The sequence below is a fragment of the Arachis hypogaea genome, chromosome 13 (genome assembly GCF_003086295.3).
Source record: "Arachis hypogaea cultivar Tifrunner chromosome 13, arahy.Tifrunner.gnm2.J5K5, whole genome shotgun sequence".
Taxonomy (NCBI): Eukaryota; Viridiplantae; Streptophyta; class Magnoliopsida; order Fabales; family Fabaceae; genus Arachis; species Arachis hypogaea.
In genome coordinates this window covers 23,217,112-23,239,197 of record NC_092048.1, presented here as the reverse complement: position 1 = coordinate 23,239,197, position 22,086 = coordinate 23,217,112, and the positions used below count along the sequence as shown (strand labels likewise).

General features: G+C 37.0%; 3 protein-coding genes across 5 annotated transcripts; 2 read left to right on the top strand and 1 right to left on the bottom strand.

The window, feature by feature from the left end:
- The first annotated feature begins 6,775 nt into the window (after positions 1-6,775).
- Positions 6,776-7,576, top strand: LOC112733013 (uncharacterized). Its single transcript, XM_025781857.1, has one exon. The coding sequence runs from the start codon at positions 6,776-6,778 to the stop codon at positions 7,574-7,576; it is 801 nt and encodes a 266-aa protein (XP_025637642.1).
- A 1,136-nt stretch (positions 7,577-8,712) lies between these two features.
- LOC112737706 (uncharacterized) lies at positions 8,713-22,061 on the bottom strand. Of its 3 annotated transcripts, XM_025787737.3 has the most exons (6): positions 21,756-22,061; positions 19,672-19,824; positions 19,179-19,311; positions 18,766-18,805; positions 9,178-9,312; positions 8,713-9,094 (listed from the first exon to the last, which is right to left on the bottom strand). In XM_025787737.3, the coding sequence occupies exons 1-5, from the start codon at positions 21,999-22,001 to the stop codon at positions 9,225-9,227; spliced, it is 660 nt and encodes a 219-aa protein (XP_025643522.1). In that variant the 5' UTR covers positions 22,002-22,061; the 3' UTR covers positions 8,713-9,094; positions 9,178-9,224. The 3 variants fall into 3 exon arrangements, with proteins under 3 accessions (XP_025643522.1, XP_025643524.1, XP_025643525.1); XM_025787739.3 differs by lacking the exon at positions 9,178-9,312 and having other exon boundaries at positions 21,756-22,052; XM_025787740.3 differs by lacking the exons at positions 8,713-9,094; positions 9,178-9,312 and adding an exon at positions 17,960-18,336 and having other exon boundaries at positions 21,756-22,052.
- On the top strand, positions 10,848-11,497 carry LOC112737708 (uncharacterized). The gene has a single exon (XM_072211470.1). It carries the CDS (start codon positions 10,899-10,901, stop codon positions 11,478-11,480), a length of 582 nt encoding a protein of 193 aa, XP_072067571.1. The 5' UTR covers positions 10,848-10,898; the 3' UTR covers positions 11,481-11,497.
- Positions 22,062-22,086: the final 25 nt, after the last annotated feature.

Sequence of the window (22,086 nt, the reverse complement as noted above, 5' to 3'; positions counted from 1 at the left end):
AGATCAAATCACTTTCAAGCTTGGAGGGTTAATCGATTAATTGTCCAACATTCCCTTTACTTTGTTTTGATTTAAGTAGTTATTAGCTTTTATTTGATGTTATGTTTAGTTGGTTTATTACAACTTTTGATATTGATGAAGTCTTTTATTTTGATATGTTATATATTTCGGAAGTAGTTAAGTGAAAATATATTCATATATATTATCTTTTTTTAATCAATGATAGTTATTTATCTATATTTTGTCTTTATTTTGTATCAATATTGTCCATAAATTTATTATTTTTTATTTTATAATTTTAAAAATTAAATTATATCTTAAAGTTAATTATTATTAAAAAAATAAGCCTATTGACAGACCAGATTTAACAACAGGCCAGGCTCAATACTTATTAAAAAGCCTATACCAGGCAACAGGCCAGACTTAGGCCAATATACTCTATTACAGGCCTGGCTTGTTTCCACCTCCACCAACAGGCCATGCAGCATATTGTGGACTAGTTCCACACGGGTAGAGAGCGGAGTATCGGCCAAGGTCTTCATCATTCATCAGCTCCTGTTTCTACCTCAGTGTGGGTTCCTTGCTTGTCATCGGGGCCTAGCTACTCGTACGACATAGATGTGCGCCCTGGTGCTGAGTATGCGACACTACCATTGGTCGACTATAGGCGATTGATGACTGTATCCCAGCCGCTGCTGCCACACCACATTATGCACCTATGCAGCCTCACTACCAGACACAACCATATCCTCATGTGCAGTACCATGACACTCAGCCATACCCACATCCTCCACCTCCTCCATCACCGCATGTACAGGCACTTTCGGCTCTATGACCTACCAGCTACCAGGCCCTCTCGATAGACACAACCTCTATTGTTTGGCACCAGACATCCTTGCATTACCCACCTGACCAGCACTGATGATGTATTTTACATGCTTTTTGTATTATTTATTTTGTATTATGTACTTTATTTAGGTTGTGTTACTGTCGTTTATTTAGATTGTGTTTTGTACTTTATTTAGTTTGTGTACCGACACTTTATCTACCATCGTCTATTATCCAACTTATGTTAGTTTAGTACCTGTTTTCAAGTTTACTTGAATAATAAAGAACGTCGATTACTAACTCATATTTTGCATTCAATTTGTAATAAATGAAATAAACCACAAAAATAAGATAATTAAACCATAGAAATACACGCCACAATTAGAATAAATGGAATATACCAAAGACATGACACAACTAGTTATCCTCTATGGGTTGATTGGAATAGCCTCTCCGAGCATGGCCAGTTTGCCTACATAGCCCACACCGTTTCTCTTGGCGCTCAACCTCATCCATCTTATTACAAAACCTCATGAAAACTGGTCTGCCGGTTACTTTTCTACGCATGGTAAGATTAGGATGCAAATGTGTCCTGTACCATTCTGGCCATAGCTTCTCGTTTGGTATCTGGGGAAACTCAACCTCGTGCACCTTGAACACAACCTCTTGCATGTACACTGGATGAACATATGTTTCTCACTCGACACTTGCGGCGACACAAGCAACAAGTGCATGACGACACAGAAAATAAAGTGACTGAAAAAGATCATAGTCACATGTTCTCCAACCCTCAAAAGGATCTAACTCCTCCACCACAAACATTGAGGCCCTCTTGTCGCAGTGTGTACCACACATCTTAGGGATTCCTTCCCTATTCTTCTCAACAACTAGCAGCCATTGAGAAAAATGATTACCCGCTGTCCCTGTGCCTCCCTGCTCTTCCTGACAAATAATTGATGCAGCCTCTTATAAGTGCATTTAACGATAGCTGAAATTGGTAAATACCACATATCCTTCAGAACTGTATTCATGCACTCAGAGAGGTTAGTTGTCATGTGCCCAAACCTGTGACTGCTATCACAATGTTGTAACCATATTTTCTTGTTGAATCTACTGGCCCAGTTTGTCAGCTCACGCGATAGCCCTCTTAAAGCATCTATGTACCACTTGTACCTAGTGTTGCTTGGACTATAAGCAGTATTCATGAGATATCACTTTCCCTCGGTAGATTTGAAACGAGATATAAAATTCGTGGCCATGTGTCTGACACAGTACGCATGGAATGCTAAGGAAGGCTTCCAACTACTATCATTGGCTCTAAGTGCAGCCTTGATCGCTTAGGATCTATTAGATATAATCAAAATCCCTTCTTGTGGTGTCACATGTCATCTCAGGTTGGTAAGGAAGAACAATCAGGACTCCGTAGTCTCAGACTCGACAATTGCAAATGCCACAGGAAGGGTGTTATTGTTATCGTCTTGTGCCACTGCAACTAGCAACACACCGTCATATTTGCCATACAGCATGCCATCGACGCAGATGAAAGGCTTGCAATGCTTAAAAGCCTCTACATAGGGAGAAAAAGCCCAAAATACCTTATCAAATTGGCTGCAGTTGCGTACCCCCAAGTGCCCATCATAGTACGGTACCTCCCGAAAATTACATATTATTCTGGGACAACAACTTTGCAATACTTGTAGCAACCTCGGCATCTTATTATATGACTCATCCCAATTACTGTATATCTACGCAATTTCCTTTTGCTTCGCCATCAAGATTCTTTATGTATGAGGGTTTGAAGTGATAACTTTGTCTAACTACACCTTGTAGAACAGGACTGGACTATGTGAGGGACAGGATGACACTACAAATAAGAATGCTGTCCAATTGTTGATGGTCCTAAGACATGGTGAGGGCTAAACAGATGTGTGCACCGCCAAATTTACGCACCTCCCTAACGAATTAAAATATAATCGGTAGGCATTCAAAACCAAAATAATAATTATAAATGAAAATATACATTACAATATAAAGTAAGGCTTACCAATATCTGAGATTCTGTCGGAGGATAACACGGAGACTCCAAAGACATCCTGCTACAAATTGCCTGCAGTGTACATGGTACTTTGATCGATCTGACTCCACAACTTTATACTCAACACTTTTCCGAATGCTGTAATTCTTCAACCTTGCATAACTGTCTCTTTACTTTTGAATATGTGACCAATGCGAAACTCCACACCACCATCTATGTTGTAATCATCCCTACCCATATTGAAAAATAAATTTCTCTCATGCATCGTGTTCAGATCCAATGTATGATAGGGATTGAGTACAATTGATAACTCTGGAATTGGTTATAGTGTAGGTGGAAGATACCGAACAAAAGCACCGACTGGAGTCTCTGGTACAAACTCCTCATCGTCATCAACCTTAGAAGAAGCACTATCGTTGCTATTGACAACATACTCCTCATCGAACTCTTCCATGTCTACCACTGGACTAGCACAGTGCAACGGTGGTGGTGCAAGAGATGGGTCATCCTGGATAAAATTCGAGTGGCCAGAACTACCACCACCAACATCACCCACCTCCACAGAAAGGTCCATCACTTGTTCTGCCATAATTTTTCCATGGATATCAAACATGAATCACATGCTCATCATCGCCATCGAGCCAAAATAGATGAAACCAAAAAATTTCATCTCCTATCAATGCTAGCAACCTATACTCAACTCTTTCAATCTCTTTTGTCTCGTTAGCACGAGGTTCATCAATATTAAATTCTTTAGCTCAGACAAAAAATTTACTTTTTGAATACGTAATAGAATAGGATTATCAAAGTCAAATATAACCCCAGTATTTCTCATAAGACAATTGGGATAAACACTTACAACAACATATCACTACTGATGCATGGGAATCATGTTGTGTTTTTATATGCTTTTTCATATCAAAATTTAATTCATTATGCTTAATTATTGAGTATTTTTGTGCTTAAGTTGTATATTACTTTGATTTCTTTGATTTGATTAATATTGTAGAAAATGGTAGAAAAAGAAGCAAAAAGCACAAAACAAGCTCAAACGAAGAAAAAATGAGCTTTTGGACACGCTTTGAAGCATGGATATGCTTTGGAACCTTAGGCCACGCTTTTAAAAGCGTGGCCCATGACCCATAAAAGGAATCCCCTGAAGTAAAGACCAGCGCTCATTGTCACGCTCACCTTGGCGCTCATTCATCAAGTGCCAACAACCAACAAGGGCTAGCGCTCACTTTGGCGTTCATGTGCCAACTGCTAAGGAGCACCTGGAGCATATCCTCAGCGCTCGTTTGCACGCTCATTTGCACGCTCACTTCAATGCTCACATGCCAAGCGCCAAGAACACCCCTGGGAGCAGGCCTGGCGCTCACTTGGGCACTCACTTGCATGCTCAATAAACTGAGCGCCAGCTATCCTGCCAGCATGACCTTGTTCTCTTCAAAGGGGTATAACTAGAGCTACAAAGGTCTAAATGATGTGCTTCTAGTTGCGTTAGAAAGCTGACATTCAGATCTTTCCAACGATGTATAATAAACTATAGTGGGCATAAAATTGTAGTACAAACAATAGACATCTTTAAAGCAAAAAAAAAAACACTCAAGCATCCATCCTGGCACTGGAAGTGGCGCTGCCCAAGTGAGCATCTAAATCAGCGCCCAAGCCCAAGTGAGCACCCAAACATACCAAGACACCTTTGGAACTTCAAGTTGGTCCACTCTTCTCACTCAAACTCTACTCAAACTTCAAGCAAGCAAGCCCACAAATACCACTCAATCAAGGCCACAAGAATCATCTAGAATAGTTAATTTTCATTTGATTGTAATTTGTTTTCAATTTCATTTGAATTTGTAATCTAGGGTAGCTTATAAATAGGCTTTAGTTCATCATTGAGGAGGAGATTCTGGGGAGGGGGTCGTCGGACTCCTCTCTTCTCACCACACTTCTCTTCTCTTCCACTTTCTTTCATATACTTTTGTAAATATTTTGTTATGAGTCACTAACTCTTTCCATTGGGAAAGAGAGCTCTATTGCAATTTAATGGGTTGATTTATTTTCATTCTTTATCTTCAATTCTTCTTTCATTGCTTCTTTAGAGAGAGTCTTTGTGCTTCAAAGATCTAATTACTATCGAGAGAGGGATTAGATCTATTTGAATTCCATGATGAACTTGAGAAAGGAGTCATGGAATTCAGTTTGAGGCTCTTCTCTCATAATTCTCTTGATCAATACATTCTTAGTCCGGTATGTGACCTGTAACCACTTTGAATTGAGATCTTGAGGATTGTGTGGTGTTTAAATCGGAAATTGAACTTCATCTCTTCTCATGACCAATTAGATCAAGAGATTGGCAGTTGATCAAGTTAAGAGAAATCAAATCACCAAGAGATTGGGGTTTGATTACTTATGATTTGCCAAGAGATCAATGATTGCATGATTGAAGAGGAGATGAGAATTGTTGATCCTGAGAATGTAATATCTCTTGATCCCAATGCTCTTTTTTTATTTTTACTTCTAGTATTTTACCTTTCCGTCATTTACTTTCTTGCACTTTTCATTCCTTGCAATTTACTTTTCAGTACTTTCTTTTCTTGCACTTTACATTCATGCTATTACTTTCTTGCTCTTTATTGCTTTATTTTAATTTCATGCCATTTATATTATCTATTCGCTTAACATTCAACTATGATTGTCTAACTAGAATAATCAATTAGCTATTGATTGCTTAATCCTTTAATCCTCATGGGATCAACCTCACTCTTGTGAGTTTTATTACTTGATACGACCCAGTATACTTGCCGGTAGTTATACGGATTAATTATTCCGTATCAACTACCACTAGACATTTTTACTAAATTTATTGAAGAAAAAGAGAGGAGAAAAAGAAGTGAAATGTTTGTAGAGAATACAAATAGTTGCATATCCTTTTATAGTTGCTCGAGTTTCGTCGTACTTTATCTTGTTTACGGTGTAAACGAGTTAATTTTTTTAATATATCATTTACAATGTAAACAAAATAAGTTTGTGTATATCTCGTTTACAGTGTAAACGAGATACGTATTGATCGCTCTCGATCATGTATTATGTGTGCAAACGTGATATGTGCAATGATAAATGTGTCTTATCTCGTTTACACACTATAAACAAGATATGCACAATCTTATTTTGTTTATACGGTAAATAAAATATTGTAAATGAGATAAGTAAAAGAATATAAATTAATAAATAGACTACAAATTATCTATATCCGTAAATAAAATATTTAATTTATTTATTTTAAAAAAAAAATCCCTAGCCCTTCTCTTTGTTTTTATAACATGCAAGTACTACCGCAGTGCTAAAGGAGAAACGAGCATGTATTACTAATTAAGTAATTGTAGCAAATGTATTTTCTCCACTTAAATTAGTTGGTATAAAATTCTCAATACTCGAATATTGTTTTGCCGTTTTCAATACAAATATTTTCTCGTTGGAACTATTTTTTGTTTTAAATTTTTTTAATTAAATTATTTTAGGTAATATAACTTAAACATTTAGATTCTAGCATATACTAGCTGTCTTATCTACGTAAGTGCTTACAATAAAGGAACGTCCAAAATCCAAAAGATAGTAGAAATTTGGTAAAATATCCATTTTCGGTTTCAAATAACAAAAAAAGAATGAAAGGATTAGAAACTGATAATCTGGACATATAGGCTAAGAACCGTATTATACACCTTACTAACGTTTTTACTCTCCTCTTCACATTTTCCCCTTCATATCCAATCACTACTGTTCCAATAAAAAAAAAATAACCGTTCCAACACTTTATATAAAAGAAACTTTCATCATCTTTCTTATCACGCCCTCCAAACCAAAGAAAAGAAAGTACAAGTTCTTCAGCACAAGTTCTTGAAAATGCTGGCAATGGAAACCCTTTCAGCGTTCCCTTTTCCTCATACATTCTTTGATTCCGATGAGTTTGCACCACTTCCTGAAAAATGCCATCATGATTTAACATTCAATTTCAAAGTCAATCATGACGCTGAAAAACTTAAAGAACAAGAGCAAGATTTTAGTTTTCCATGCTTTGATAGTCTAAAAGAGACATTTGTAACTGCGGAAGAGATATTTGACAACGGTCAAATCAAACCAATCTTTCCCGTTCTCCACCAATCTCATATGATCACGGCGAAAAATGGTAATGTGATATCATCACCTCTCCGGCGATTCCCCACGAGAAACTGTAATGTGATATCATCACCTCTCGGGATATCGCCGGAGAGGTTCTTTGTTGAGCAGCATTGCAATGTTCTTCCTTTAGCTTCTAAATCACAGGGAGCACCTAAACCAATAATCTGCGAGTTGTCGAAGAAAATGACGAATTTAGAGGTGGAAGTAGTCGAGGAGTCGAAAAAGAGGCGCAACAAGAAGAGCTCGATTTCATTCTTAAATTTGTGGCGGCTACGCCGGCACCTGAAGCGTCAAAACTTCAACGATGGGAAGGACGGTCTAATTTGTCCAGCATCAACGAATAAGAAAACAAAGGCAAAGGGAAGGAGGGAAAAGAAAAGAGTATCAGCTCATGAACAATTTTACGTGATGAACAGACTTAAGAAGGAGAGCAATAAACGAAGGTCTTTTCTTCCTTACAAACTGCAATTATGTGGGTTATTTGCCAGCTTGAATATATTTAGTGGGAACCTTCTTTCATATTCCCAATCTTAGCTTTTCCTTGCTCATTTAGAGGAGTTGATGAAAAAGGCATATCCAATCCTTACTTTTCTTCGGCTACAAAATTGTTGTACATTTTATGTTATTATTTATTTATTTATGTGACACAGGAGTTTGCTAGCTTCTTGATGTAAGGGAATTTTTTTTGCTCTTGATCATATTCAGGAGTTTCCAAATTCCCAGACAATGTAAATTTAATAGTTTTGGTAAAAAAAAAAAAAAAGAATTAGTGTAGACAGATTTTTCAGCCTCTTTTTTTTTTCCATGAATATCATCACCTCTGCGAGTTAAATTTCAATTTCGCCTCTAAAATAGCCAGATGCTTAGAATGACCCCCACAATTTTGTTGGCCTCAATTAGAACTCCCAAATTTGCAATTGTGGTTCTAACTTGTCCCTGCGATCATTTCCATCACCAAAATGTTGATTTGATGCAATTACATGACACAATGGACACTACTTAAACGACGGCGCATTGGTTTCGCGCCCAAACCCTTTGAAAACCACGTCATTTCAGTTTTTTGTGAATTAAAACTCTTTCTTTTCACTACGACGATCGTAAGTTGCCAAATATCAAGAAAACCCTTACACTACGTGGTTTCCAAAGGGGTTGCGCGCGAAACCAATGCGCCGTCGTTTAAGTAGTGTCCACCATGTCATGCAATTGCGCTAGATCAGCATTCCGGTGACGGAAATTATTGCAGGGGCAACTTGGAGCCACAATTGTAAATTTGGGGGTTCTAATTGGGGCCAACGAAATTGTGGGGATCATTCTAAACATTAGACCAAATTTCAGGAACCAAATTGAGATTTAACTCCCTCTATTGCTTATAGATTCTTCACACATTTAAAGAGGGAAAAAAATTATCCTATATATATATATATATATATATATATATATATATATATATATATATATATATATATAGGAAAACATTAGTACAAACTCAAAAGCCACAAGTTGGGGAAAATCTTATTTCCCTCCAACTTTGTCATTTTTTCATTTTATACTTAAATTGCTTCTATATTTTCTTTTGGTTATCATCAAGAAATATTACAACATTCTTATAAAAAACTTTTGGAGCACATAGCTAATTCGTAATTCTTTTGCACATCATAAAATTCCAAAAATGAGAAAGACAAACTTATACAGTTATATTAGCCCATCTGAAAGGTGCTATAGAGCAAAATTGCTATTTATCTTTAGAACATTGTAAAGAGGGTGACACTGGCACACAGTACTCTTGAGAAATGTGAGATTTCCATTAAAAAATAACACATGTGATGACACATATTCCATCTTTTTCTCCTTTCTGGGATAGGTAATACCTATACTCCAATTTTCATGGGAAAAAGGCAAAAGAAAAAGTTCCAATTACAATGGTTCTCTTGCTATCATCAGTTTCTCAGAAGAGGGTAAAATCTTTTGCACATTTGACAAATGTTAGCATGGAAGCCATTTGCACATTTACCCCTTTCTGTCGTCACCCAAATCGGTTAGACTCTGATCAATCTGCAAAAGATATCATAGGACAAAGACTTGCAATAAGTTATAACAAACCAAAACATAAATTGGAAGTAATGACTGATGAATACCTTGTACAGATTTGAAAGAATGCAAAATTGCTAACACAGCATGCATTTTACTTGGTCATGGTTGATGACAAGTAGAAATTCCAAAATATTGAGCCCATTGACATGAAAGCTACTCGTGCTTGAAGAGGCACCACCCTATATATAACAGATATATAGGTATAGAATTCAAATAACAAATAAAATCCAAAATTCACAACAATCTCATTATAATAATACTAATGTTCATAGAATCATCAAACTAGCCATGTTACCCATTCTTGTAAAAACAAAATATCCACTACTCCATCAAAATATGAAAACAAAATATTAGTATATTCTCCTACTTGGGCAACATTGGTTGGGTCATAGATTAATGTTGAATAACAGTAGCTTAAAAATAATAACCATAAAAACTACTCTAGGAATTTTGTTAGCTTAAAAGTTTCTGAAAAAATAAAAAATTGTATGCTACTCTACGATTAAATGATTGTAGCTACAAATAATAGCCGAAAAATAATAACCGTGTGAAGAGATCACTTTAGTTTGCAAATCTATTTGCTAGCCATACGCAAATAGTAAAATATACAAAGTTTAGTTCACCAATCACTTCATAATAAAAGCACCTTATCAACAATGACCATGAAACATGGATACTTTAGGTGTTTTTCTATTTGCAAATGGCTAGTAAATAATATCCACATAGAGAAATAATATCCCAATGGTCAACAATCACATATTTATGTTTTCTTAATCATTTATCTAACGGGCAAGAGACTTTATCCTAATATGTTTAGAGATGAAGGGCCACCACTTACTAGTTGGTGGGAGAATTAACTGAACTATATCACAGTCAATTGTCTAGGGTTTGGCACTGGTGTCACATTCTAACAGCAAAAACCAAGTTTCGCATCCAAACTCTCTGAGACACAGTGCTGTAACATGCAATAACTCAGCATTCACGGTGGAAAAGGAAATCACAATCTGTTTATCCCTGTGGATAGCTTTATTAGTTAAGTGAGTTGTATACAACCACAATGACTCACTCGTAAAATTAATAAAATTATTCATTTTTTGAGATATTTTGCAACTTGAGTTGGTTTTGGCTTGACTGACCCATGGGGTTAATTAGATGGGCAGCATAGTATTTGAGACGACTACCTCAACAGTAAAATTCTTCTGCCCTCAAATATCAGATCTTTATAATCATGGCCTTGTCCATGTCACTAATTGATCTGTTGGCCTTGTCTACTTGTAACTTTTACCATGAACTGAAAATATTTTCCTTACTAACAAAGACTGTTATCCTTGTTACATACCCTGGAGAGAGAGAGAATGCTGAGTCAGCAGCAAAGGCAGCTAAAAAAGGGAAGAAAATAATCCCTTTACCTTATCATTATTCTAGAAGAAGCAATAAAGAAAAGGGAAGAATAATAGGGCAGGAGAAATGTGTAATCATAAGTGACAATAATTGATGATTGGATTAGTCAGATGAGAGAATCAGGGAGGCGTAATCGTAGGAGTTGAATGCTAATTATGATAATTAATCTGAGGGAAGGCAATAAAAGGAGGAGCTGATTAGGTGAAAGGCAAGAAAAGATTTGGAAAGGTCTAGGCTAGGAGAGAAGAGGACTCTCAAAGTTCCTCTGTTGTCTTTTACTATTCTACTGTATTTCTATATTTCCCTTAAAATAAATTCCAGTGTAACAACTGGTATCAAAGCACCGATCTTAGGTGTTCTGTGCATGGTTTCCACGCGAGCTGCCATGGAGTCGAGGTTGGAAGTCTTGGAGAAGCAAATGGAGGAGATGAGGGAGGCCCAGAATCGTTTGCTGGAAGCTCAAAACCGATCATTTGAACTCTTATCCACCAACCTGCTGAGACAGGTGAGGGAAATGTTTTCGCAACAACACCATGACCAGGGAGGAAACGGGGCTGGAGGGAGAAACGGGGGAGATGGAGAAGGTTCAGAAGGCAGAGGCGGTGGTAATAATGAAGGTGAAATAGAACAGAGGAGATTTGAGCCTACCAGGAAGCTTGACATTCCTATCTTCTCAGGAGATGATGCAAATGGCTGGCTGGTGAAGATGGAAAGATATTTTCGTGTCACCCAGGTGGCTCCGACAGAAAGGATGGACTTTGTCACTCTTGCTTTGGAGGGAAAGGCTCTCGCATGGATGGAGTGGTGGGAAGAATACACACCATTTCAGACATGGAGACGATTCAAGGAGGACTTATTGAAACGTTTTCAACCTGGAGCTGCTCTCAACCCCATGGCTCCGTTACTAGAGGTGAAACAGGTGGAGGTCGTCGCTCAGTATAGGTGAGAGTTTGAGGCTGCAGCACGAACGCAAAGAAACTTGCGAACAGAGGCTCTCATGTGCATCTTTGCAAATGGACTGAAAAAGGAAATTCAGGCGGAGTTGGAGTTGGAGGTGGCTCGGTTCGATAATTTACCAGCTTTAATGGATAGAGCTACGCTATTGAATGGAGAAATCAAGCATGGAAGGAGACTGGGGTTGACCCTAACGGCAGGAGGGTGGAGGGGTTGACGAAAGGGAGCGGATCAGGCAGATCCGGTTCGGTGGGAGCTAGATTTGGAGTTTTCAAAAATCCTAGTTCGGCGAAGTACAACACCCACGGCGGCAGAGGCGAATCGAGGGGAGAGATTGGATCCAACACAAACAGAGGCACCCCTACTCCTCGTACAGGCTTCAACACCAGTTCGAACGGAGGCAGCAGCGCTTCTCATTCGCAGACGACTTGTAACAGCGGCACACGGAGGCTCTCGAACGAAGAGTGGGCAGAGAGACAGAGGAAAGGGTTGTGCTTCAAATGTGGAGAGAAGTGGGGACCTGATCATAGGTGCTCCATGAAGCACTATCAAATCATACTCCTAGGAGAAAATGCAGAAGGAGACGTAGGGATGAACCAAGAGGCCCATGAAGGGGAACTTGAACGGGAAGAGCTGCAATTGTCATCATACAGCTATTGGGGACTTACTACTCACAAGACCTTTAAGGTTCAAGGGGAGATTCAGGGCAGAACAGTGGTGGTGCTCATCGACCCTGGGGCTTCGGCAAATTTCATTGCCACCGAGATGGTTAGGCGGCTGGTGTTACCGGTGAGAAAGATAAGGGAGTTTCAAGTGGAGGTGGGGAACGGTGCTATGGAAAAGGGGAATGAAGGCTGTGAAGGAGTTCACTTGAATATTCAAGGGTCCAAATAGTCCAAAACTTCTTTGTAATGAAGCTGGGTTGTTCGGAGGTGGTGTTAGGATCAGGATGGCTGGCGAGTCTAGGGAGGTTTGTGGGAGATTATGGAGAATTAACATTGAACTGGAAGCAAGATGGCAGGCAAATGCAACTAAAAAGTATCCTTCCTTGAGCAGAAGCAGGGCTTCATGGAAGAAGACTTTGCACGCTCTGAAAAGTGATGGGGAGGGTTATGTTATCACCACCAAGGTTGCTGCCACCGAGGAGCGAGAGCAAGAGGTGATTTCTGCTGAAGCTAAACAATTTCTGCAACAATATGGGGACTTGTTTCAGACCCCTATAGGCCTCTCACCCAAACGCGAGAAGGACCATGCAATCATCTTGAAGGAAGGGTCAGAAATTCCTCGCATCAGATCCTATAGATAGCCACAATATCAGAAAACCAAGATTGAGAAAATTGTAGAAGAGATGCTGAATTCTGGCATCATACATCCGAGCACTAGCCCGTTCTCAAGTCCGGTGATCCTAGTTAAAAAGAAAGATGGAGGCTGGCGATTCTGCGTAGATTACCAAGCATTGAATTGAGAGACCATAGCTGATAAATTCCCAATTCCGGTGATTGATGAGCTGCTAGACGAATTGGGAAATGCAAACATATTCTCTAAGCTAGACCTCAAGTCCGGCTATCACCAACTAAGGATGAGAGAAGATGACATCCACAAAACCGCTTTTCGAATTCATGAAGGACACTATGAGTTTCTCGTGATGCCCTTCAGGCTCACAAACGCTCCTTCCACTTTCCAAGTACTCATGAATCAGGTGTTGTGACCATTTTTGAGGAAGTTTGTTGTGGTTTTTTTCAATGATATACTCGTCTATAGCTTGAGTTTGGAAGAACATTGAGGTCATTTGCAGCAGATTTTTGAAGTCCTCCGGCGCAACCAGCTCTAACTCAATAAGAAGAAATGCAAATTCGCCCAAGAACATATTGAATACCTGGGTCACATTATATCCAAAGAAGGAGTGGCAGCAGACCCCAAAAAGGTTCAAGACATGGTGGATGGGCCAGTTCCAAGGGACCCCAAAGGGTTGAGGGGATTCCTTGGGTTAACCAGTTACTATTCCCGTTTCGTGACGAATTATGGAGGCATAGCTTGGCCCCTTACACAACTACTGAAAAATGATCAATTCAAGTGAGGTAATGAGGCACAAGCAGCTTTCGAAGCACTCAAGACTGCCATGGTGACAGTCAAGGTGCTGGCTGTCCCTTCATTTTCAAAGCCCTTCGCAGTGGAAACTGATGCTTCCGGGAAGGGAATAGGGGCAGTACTTCTACAGGAAGGCAGGCCGGTGGCTTACATGAGTCAGAAACTTTCTGAACAAGCTCAAGCTAAATCTGTTTATGAGAGGGAGTTGATGGCTATAGTCTTGGCAATTCAAAAATGGAGGCATTACCTCTTGGGTCAACGGTTCACTATTTATACGGACCAGAAGAGTCTTAAATTCTTTCTTGATCAGAGAATCGGAGGCAAGGAACAACAGAAGTGGATGACCAAGTTGCTTGGGTTTGATTTCGAAATAAAATACAAGGCAGGGAAAGACAACCAAGTAGCTGATGCCCTCTCCAGAAAACTCCAATTTGCTGTTGTTTCCATGGTTTCAGCTGAATGGGCAAACTTAGAAGAGGAGGTGCAACATGACCCAAAACTCAAGAGCATTATGCAAGATCTGATTTTTGGAAAGGAGGTTACTGCTGGATATGCATTTAAAAATGGGAGGTTGCTGCACCAAGGGCATTTGGTTATTCCAAGGTATTCGAAGTTGATTCCCAAGATATTGGAGGAATTCCATGACACAAAGTTGGGAGGATATTCTAGTTTTTTCCGAACTTATAAGAGGATAGCTGGAGTACTGTATTGGGAGGGAATGAAGAAGGCCATCATGGATTACGTGAGACAATGTGAAGTATGCCAAAGGAACAAACATTCCACCTTGACTCCAAGCTGGGCTGCTATAGCCACTCCCTCTTCCGACAAATATTTGGCCAGATATAGCTATGGACTTCATTGGAGGCCTACCAAAGGCACAAGAGAAGGACACCATCTTCGTTGTGGTTGATAGGATGACGAAGTACGCTCATTTCTTTCCCTTATCTCACCCTTATTCAGCAAAGGAAGTTGCAGACCTGTTTGTGAAAGAAGTGGTGAGACTTCATGGGCTCCCTACATCGATTGTTTCCAACCGTGACCGGCTGTCCATGAGTGGTTTCTGGTCCGAAATCTTCAAGGCAGCAGACACATCATTAAAGATGAGCTCAGCCCATCATCCCCAAACGGATGGGCAAAGCGAGGCAGTCAACAAGTGCGTGGAAACTTACCTCAGGTGCTTTGCGGGGTCTACGCCAAAGCAATGGCCCTGATGGCTGAATTGTGCAGAATATTGGTATAACACCAATTATCATGGGTCGATCAAAATGACCCCCTTCAAGGCCCTTTATGGAAGGGAACCCCGGTTCTGTTGCGGGGTCAGGGCAAAGCTGCGGTTGAAGAAGTAAGAAATCTTATGGAGGAAAGGAATTAGATGTTGGATGAATTGAGGTTTCAACTAGAAAGGGCCCAAAACCGAATGAGGACATATGCTGATAAGAAGAGGAGGGACGTCACTTTTGAGCCAGGAGAGTTTGTGTACCTCAAACTGCAGCCTTATCGAATGAAGACCTTGGCAAAAAGGGTCAACCAAAAGCTGAGTACAAGATTCTATGGCCCTTATGAGATTCTTGCGAAGATTGGGCAGGTTGCCTACAAGCTTAAATTACCGGAAGGAGCTCGGGTGCATCCGGTCTTCCATGTTTCTTTATTGAAGAAGTGTGTCAAGCCCACTGCTCAGATTCAGCCACTTCCTACGACTCTAACAGAAGAGTATGAACTACAAGCTGAACCCCAAGAAATCCTAGCTGTTAGGAAAAATGCGGCTGGTAAATTGGAGGTGTTGATCAAGTGGAGGGACCTTCCAGAATTCGAGAATTCGAGAATTCGTGGGAAGCAACAGCTGCAATTCAAGAAGCCTTTCCTTCCTTTCACCTTGAGGACAAGGTGATGCTTCAAGGGGAAGGTATTGTTACATACCCTATATATATATATATATATATATATATATATATAGAGAGAGAGAGAGAGAGAGAGAGAGAGAGAGAGAGAGCTGAGTCAGTAGCAAAGGCAGCTAAAACAGGGAAGAAAATAATCCCTTTACCTTATCATTATTCTAGAAGAAGCTAGAATAAAAAAAGGGAGGAATAATAGGGCAGGAGAAATGTGTAATCACAAGTGACAATAATTGATGATTGAATTAGTCATATGAGAGAATCAGGGAGGCGTAATCGTAGGAGTTGAATGCTAATTATGATAATTAATTTGAGGGAAGGCAATAAAAGGAAGAGCTGATTAGGTGAGAGGTAGGAAAAGATTTGGAAAGGCCTAGGCTAGGAGAGAAGACGACTCTCAAAGTTCTTCTGTTGTCTTTTACTATTCTATTGTATTTCTATATTTCCCTTCAAATAAATTCCAGTGTAACACCTTGCTTTATTATAAACGGCACTGCTAACCATGTTGAGCTTCTTGACATGCAATAAAGGGCAATAGGAAGATATTGAGCTAGTTCTTAGGAAATAAGGTATTGCCATAACTTTGGGAAATGATCCTCCCTTGACTAATGAAAGTACTGTGTATAAAGCTTATCACAAGGAGTGGACAAACACAAATCAACGAGCACTGACTTTTACCCAAAATTTATTTTGCTTCCATTAGAGAAAAGTATGCAGTAAGCTGAGACTAGTCAATTTACAAATTACGAATAGTTCCATCAATGAGGTATGATGCAAATGGTGGTGTTAAGCAATATATAATGGATTTTCTTACCATACCCAGAAGGGAAATAGGATATTCGCCATGCAGTAAAAAGCCTTCCCCATAAAGAGAAGAAAATCCAAGGAAAAACAAAAGTCTTGATATAGAAAAATAAAGAATAAAAAAGGCATGTTCATCACAAAAGCCCTAAATTTCATTGAAGCTAAGAAGGTTAACAATGTCGGTGAGTCATGCTTGCATTTGATATTAAATCTACCAGTACATATTCTTTTAAATTCAAGTAGATCAATTCTGAGGCATCTAGTTATTTGCTAATTCCTTGAGAAGGTTCAAGAGCAAGCATAATAATGTATTTTGTCAACAATTTTTCTTTTACATTTAAAAGAGGTCATTAATATACAATCTAAAGACAGAACTTTAGTAACATAATAATGATAATTTTGACTGTTCTTTTTATTTTAAAAATGTATTTTGTCTTTTATCTCATGCCACTAAAGCCACACAATGCAAATGTAAACAAAGATACTAGAGTCAATAGTTACACAATGCAAACCATCACCTTAACAGCTTGCCAATATCGCTAGAACCACAAGATCCATTTTCAATCAAAAAAAAAAAAACAAAGTTATCGAGTTTTGACTAAGAAATGAAATGTCACGTGGACAGTATACAAAATAAATCTTGATTCAAATGTAATTCAACTAATCCTATGAATTTAGATTTCCATGCAAGCATGTCAATCCATCGTGAATTTAAAGAAACATCAACCAAATCAGATTCATAGTAACTGAAAGCATACATTTCAGCTTTGTTGGCTTATTTGAAAATTTTGAAGGTTTTGCAGTTTGGCTTAACCTACCTTCTCATGAGACCATCACTTCAACTTACTTTTTTAATTTAAATATCATATATGATATATGGGCCAAGGCACTACTAAGATGTTGTAACACTCTTCTCAATACTATTGTTTCCTTTAGATTTATTCATATCTTCTTAGAAGATTTCTTATGGCAAGTTAGTATCATGGTATCAAATAAGATATGTTCCTCCTATCTTTCTCTAGATTAGGGATAGAAATCATAGTTAATATCCCACTCCTCCTTTTGTGTATCAAAACAAATTCTCAGTAAATCATATTTGCAAGGAGCTAAAATATGGTGCACAAGAAATTTATCATCCATAAGATATTCAAGGTCACTAGGTTTCATAATTACAGTCACAAACTGAATTGGCATGATATAGTGTTGAACAGCATCATACATCTCATTGCTCATGTTGATGAGACTGTACCACAATCGACCAACCTCAGCTTTACTAAAAACTACATGCCTTCCCCAAATGAAAGCTTCTAATGTGGAAATGTAGGCCTGATCAGAAATAGGGACTTTAACCACTCCTTGTTATGGACTTTTTACTTAATATTATTATCATCAATTACGGGACCCAAATATCCACATCAAGATGTACAACAAACGAGAATTAATGAATACGAATATCTCTCTCCATCGTTTTAGAATTATTATTCATGAGCTCAATATAATTAACGTGACACATGAAAAAAGCCACAAGAGCTTGAAAGGATCAAGACATTAATTAATTAGATGGGAAGTTGTAAATAGTAATATGCACATTATGCATTACCAAATAACAAGGATTCAAAACATAATATAAACTATCATGTTGGCTAACAATACATTATACAAGGCAACCACTACAATATTCAACTTGGTGGCAGAAAAATTTTATTGTTAAGGTCATCCTGAGCACCATGTCATACCAAAACATAACTAACTAAAATGACAAAACATTCAATAAAAAAATTAAAAAAGAAAACACAATAACTATAGATTTTACATATAATTTACTGTGAAAATGTACACTCACTTAACCATAAAATATCTTAAATCCTATGAATCCATGGAATTATAATCAATATTTTATGATAATAACTTCATCAAAAAGTAAAAATAAATCTTTTTTTCCCTTGTTAAATCTTCTCTTGTGCCTCTTTTAAACCAATATTTGCTATATTTTCAGAGTCAAGAATATACTTACAAGTGAAATGATTATTGAACCTTACACTATAACATCTGGGAAGTTCTATTCTGTAAGAGTAAGATTCAAAACTAAATTACGAAATCCATCTAACAATAATTTCCCATAATTCTTCATTATGGTATCAAGAAGTATTAAGCTTCTTATCACGTCATAGAAAAGATGCTTCCATAATCATTTCCTAGAACAGGAAGGGGAACTTGGGAATTTGTTACTTGATAGGTGAAAATGAAAATTCATTGTTCTATGAAGGTATTTTGTAAATTGCATAGGTTTAAAAAATTTTCCTAGAGCAACTTAGCAAGTTTCTCCTTTACATTATTATTTTTCAAATTAAGATGTAAGAATACCGAAGGCACACAGCTCACTGAACTTGGTTTCTAAACCAAAGCTATTTGCATTCACAAGTAGAAGATTGCAAAAGAAGAAAAACACATACATAAAATAAATGAAAGACAAAGTTGAAATAATATGCGCACCAGAAATTTAATGCACTGACAGGGATCCAGAATCTAAATCCTGTGGAAACCAATTAGACATAAAGGCTCACATCAATGGATATCAAATACAGAAGCATTGGCAAGTCAAGTGATCATAAATACTCATTTCGTTTCAATATATCTGTCAAATTTTAAACATTTTATACTTTCAGAATATCTGTAAATTTCTAAGATCATAGAAGTATTAAACTATCAATTCTTTTCTTCCCACAAAGTAGTGTTAACTGTGATACTAATTATATTAATTGAATAAGTTTGTTTTAATAGGAACCATTTATGATGTTATTATATAAGCAAGATTAATACAACACTTTTCTTAAGAGGTTTTTTTATTGTTTTTTAACAGATCTAAGTAAACAAAGGGAGTAACAACCAGTTGATGAGGTTTGTACCATAAAGTAATGTTGGAAGAGCATCTCTTTGGTATTTTTGTGGAAGCTCTTTGACCTTCCCTAGCCATAAATTATTCCACGCAAAAACAACAGCAATGACACATGGACCTAATATAATCTGGTTTAGTAAAACCTGCAAAAAGGCAGAGTAAAAACACAGAGAGAATTAGAAAGTATCCTTAACAAATGTTTCTTGCTTCTATAAATTAAATTAAATAAAAATAATAAACGAAGTGAAAATTGATTTATCTTCCTAAAAGATACCCTTCGAAATTATTATGTGCTCCCAAAGCACTCAGGTGAACTATACTCAACTGCTCATATTATTTAGCTCAAATGTCAATTTATACATTGCATGTGCTTAACTACCAACAAAGAAAGAGTTTAGTGATTTTAAAGATTTCGAGAAATCAAGACATTAAAAAATATCTACTTTTCACTAGAGTTACTATTTAGCAGGATGCTTAACTCATAGTGAAGCACATAGCACTACCTTTAACACAATGTTCTGAATCGATGGTTTCGGCAAAAGGCGGTCAAGCCATTGGTACCAAGCATAAGAACCAGGGCCATATAAAAGGAATCCATAAGAAGTCATTCGCAGAGCTCGTAGCCAATCATGGTCTGAAATTTGGCTCAATGCATCCTATGAGGAAACACTTTGTTAACTAACAAAATAGCCAATCCAAAATTATCTCTAACCATTTATCTTTCTTTAAGAAGGCAAACGTAACATCTCAAAGAAAATGCATTCTACAATGGGATTACAATAGTATCTACTGCAGTGTTTGGAATGAATTAAAGAGGGAGCAGATTTGATTTTAAAACTCTTTCAAAAAGAAAATTAAAAACAAAAAATTGATAAATCCCAACGGATTGAATAGCTTTAGCTTTGAAATTCAACAAAAATCAATAAGATTTAGTAGAAACTGATTTAGTTTTAAATTTGAGAAAGTCTAGGGACAGCATTTTTATTAAAATTTGGCCAGCACTTAACCAGCAAAAGAAAAGTGAGTAATCACACACAATTAGATGTAATCTCATACAATTAAAAATACTAATGATGGATAATTGATGGCTACAAATCACAAAATTTACCGGCTCCTTAACACTCCTCTTTAAATTTTATATTAAGTAAAATCAACAGTTTTAAATTTTATATGAAGTAAATCAAATCATTTTCAATTCCAAACATTATTTCCAGATATAGTAATTGATTTAAAAATATATTTCAAATTTCATCTTTGTATTATATTCATTCAAAACATGAGACTACTTATGTGAATTTGATGTTTTAGTAGATTTGAAGATCAGAGATCTATAAAGCCCCATTGTGAATTTGATGACATTAATTAAACAGTGTATTAACCCTGACGTGTGCAAAGATGTTATAATCAACTTATACAATAAGTTTCCAACCATAAAACTAGTGTTGCTCCTAAATATAAATTATAATAGTATTCATTTATTTTGTAAATAATAATCATTGTACAAAAATAACCATAAGAACAATAAAAATCAGGGGAAAAAAAAAGAGCCAAAGAGAATTCTATTTTCTACGATGCATTATATAGAGCGATCCAGAAAACTATTTATAGCCAAAAAGCACAAGATATCCCCGATCAAATATTTCATATAAAGGCTCTGCGAAATCTGTTAATAATTATTTAATTAATTAAAAATTTGAATTTTAGTGCTTCTTTGGGTGCTATTATTTTGATAAAAAAAGATCTTTTTTAATGAAAAAAATATTATTTTTATTTTTTAGCGTGTTTGACAAATTTTTAGTAGTAGAAGTAAAAGCACTAGAAAAATAAAAATAAAAAACCATCTTTTTTAAGAAACTGTAATTTACATCTTTTTTAAAAGATTTTTTTTTTAAAAAAATATATTTTTCATGTAATAAATAAATAAAGAATCTCACAAGGGAGTCAATGGAATATTTGTACAAGGTGTACAATGAGCTATGAGTTAAAAAATGAACATCACCCATATTATCTTTAATAACCATCCGAGTACAGGGATAATAAACATGACCTTTCGGATAAATGTCATGAAACCACTCATCCCAAAAACTTAAACTGATAGAAAAAAGTAATACTAATGGTTATATCTCTAATACTGAATCGGACATCCCTAAACCTCCATTATATACATTGTACAGATATTCCATTGGCTCCCTATACTTCCTCATAAATAAATACTTTTATATTGTTATACCCAAACATAATTAATATATAAAAAGATCTTTTTGTATGAAATATCCAAACATAAAATTACTTTTATTTTTTCATAAGATCTTTTAAGAAAAGATAACTCAGAAAAAATCTTTTCTTAAAAACTCACCCAAACAATCTGATAATAAAATAAGGTAATTCAAAACAACGAGTTAAAAAAAACTCTGGTATTTAGAACTTGGTCCTGTTCTACATGTTCAATAACCCCGCGACTAAGACTAATTTCTAGAAAACAAAAACTCAGCTCAATGAAGAAAGTGGAAAAAAACAAATAAATTTAAATGGAAGAAAACAAGAGTTGCGAAAAATAAAATGAATCAAAATGATTCTACTTACTTACCTGAGGGTCATTGCTGTGCTTATTAACAGCCTTTGCTTTGCTCCAACGGTCTCTAATCTGTGCGATTGTGTCTCCTGCGAGGGCAAGGGAGGCAGCGGTCACCGCCTGTTTCAACGGAAACCTGTAACCCTGGCCGCCGGTTGAACCGGAATTGGACCGAATACGACGCCGTTGAGACGGCCTCTGTTTCCTCGATAACGGGTTCCAGTTCCATAACCCGCAATGCCCACCCCCAAGTGCGTCCATTCCACACAAAAAAAAAAAAAAGAAAATGAAAAATCCCAAATTAACCACAAAACGCGCCGTTCCTTGCTTTTATAGGCAGCACAAC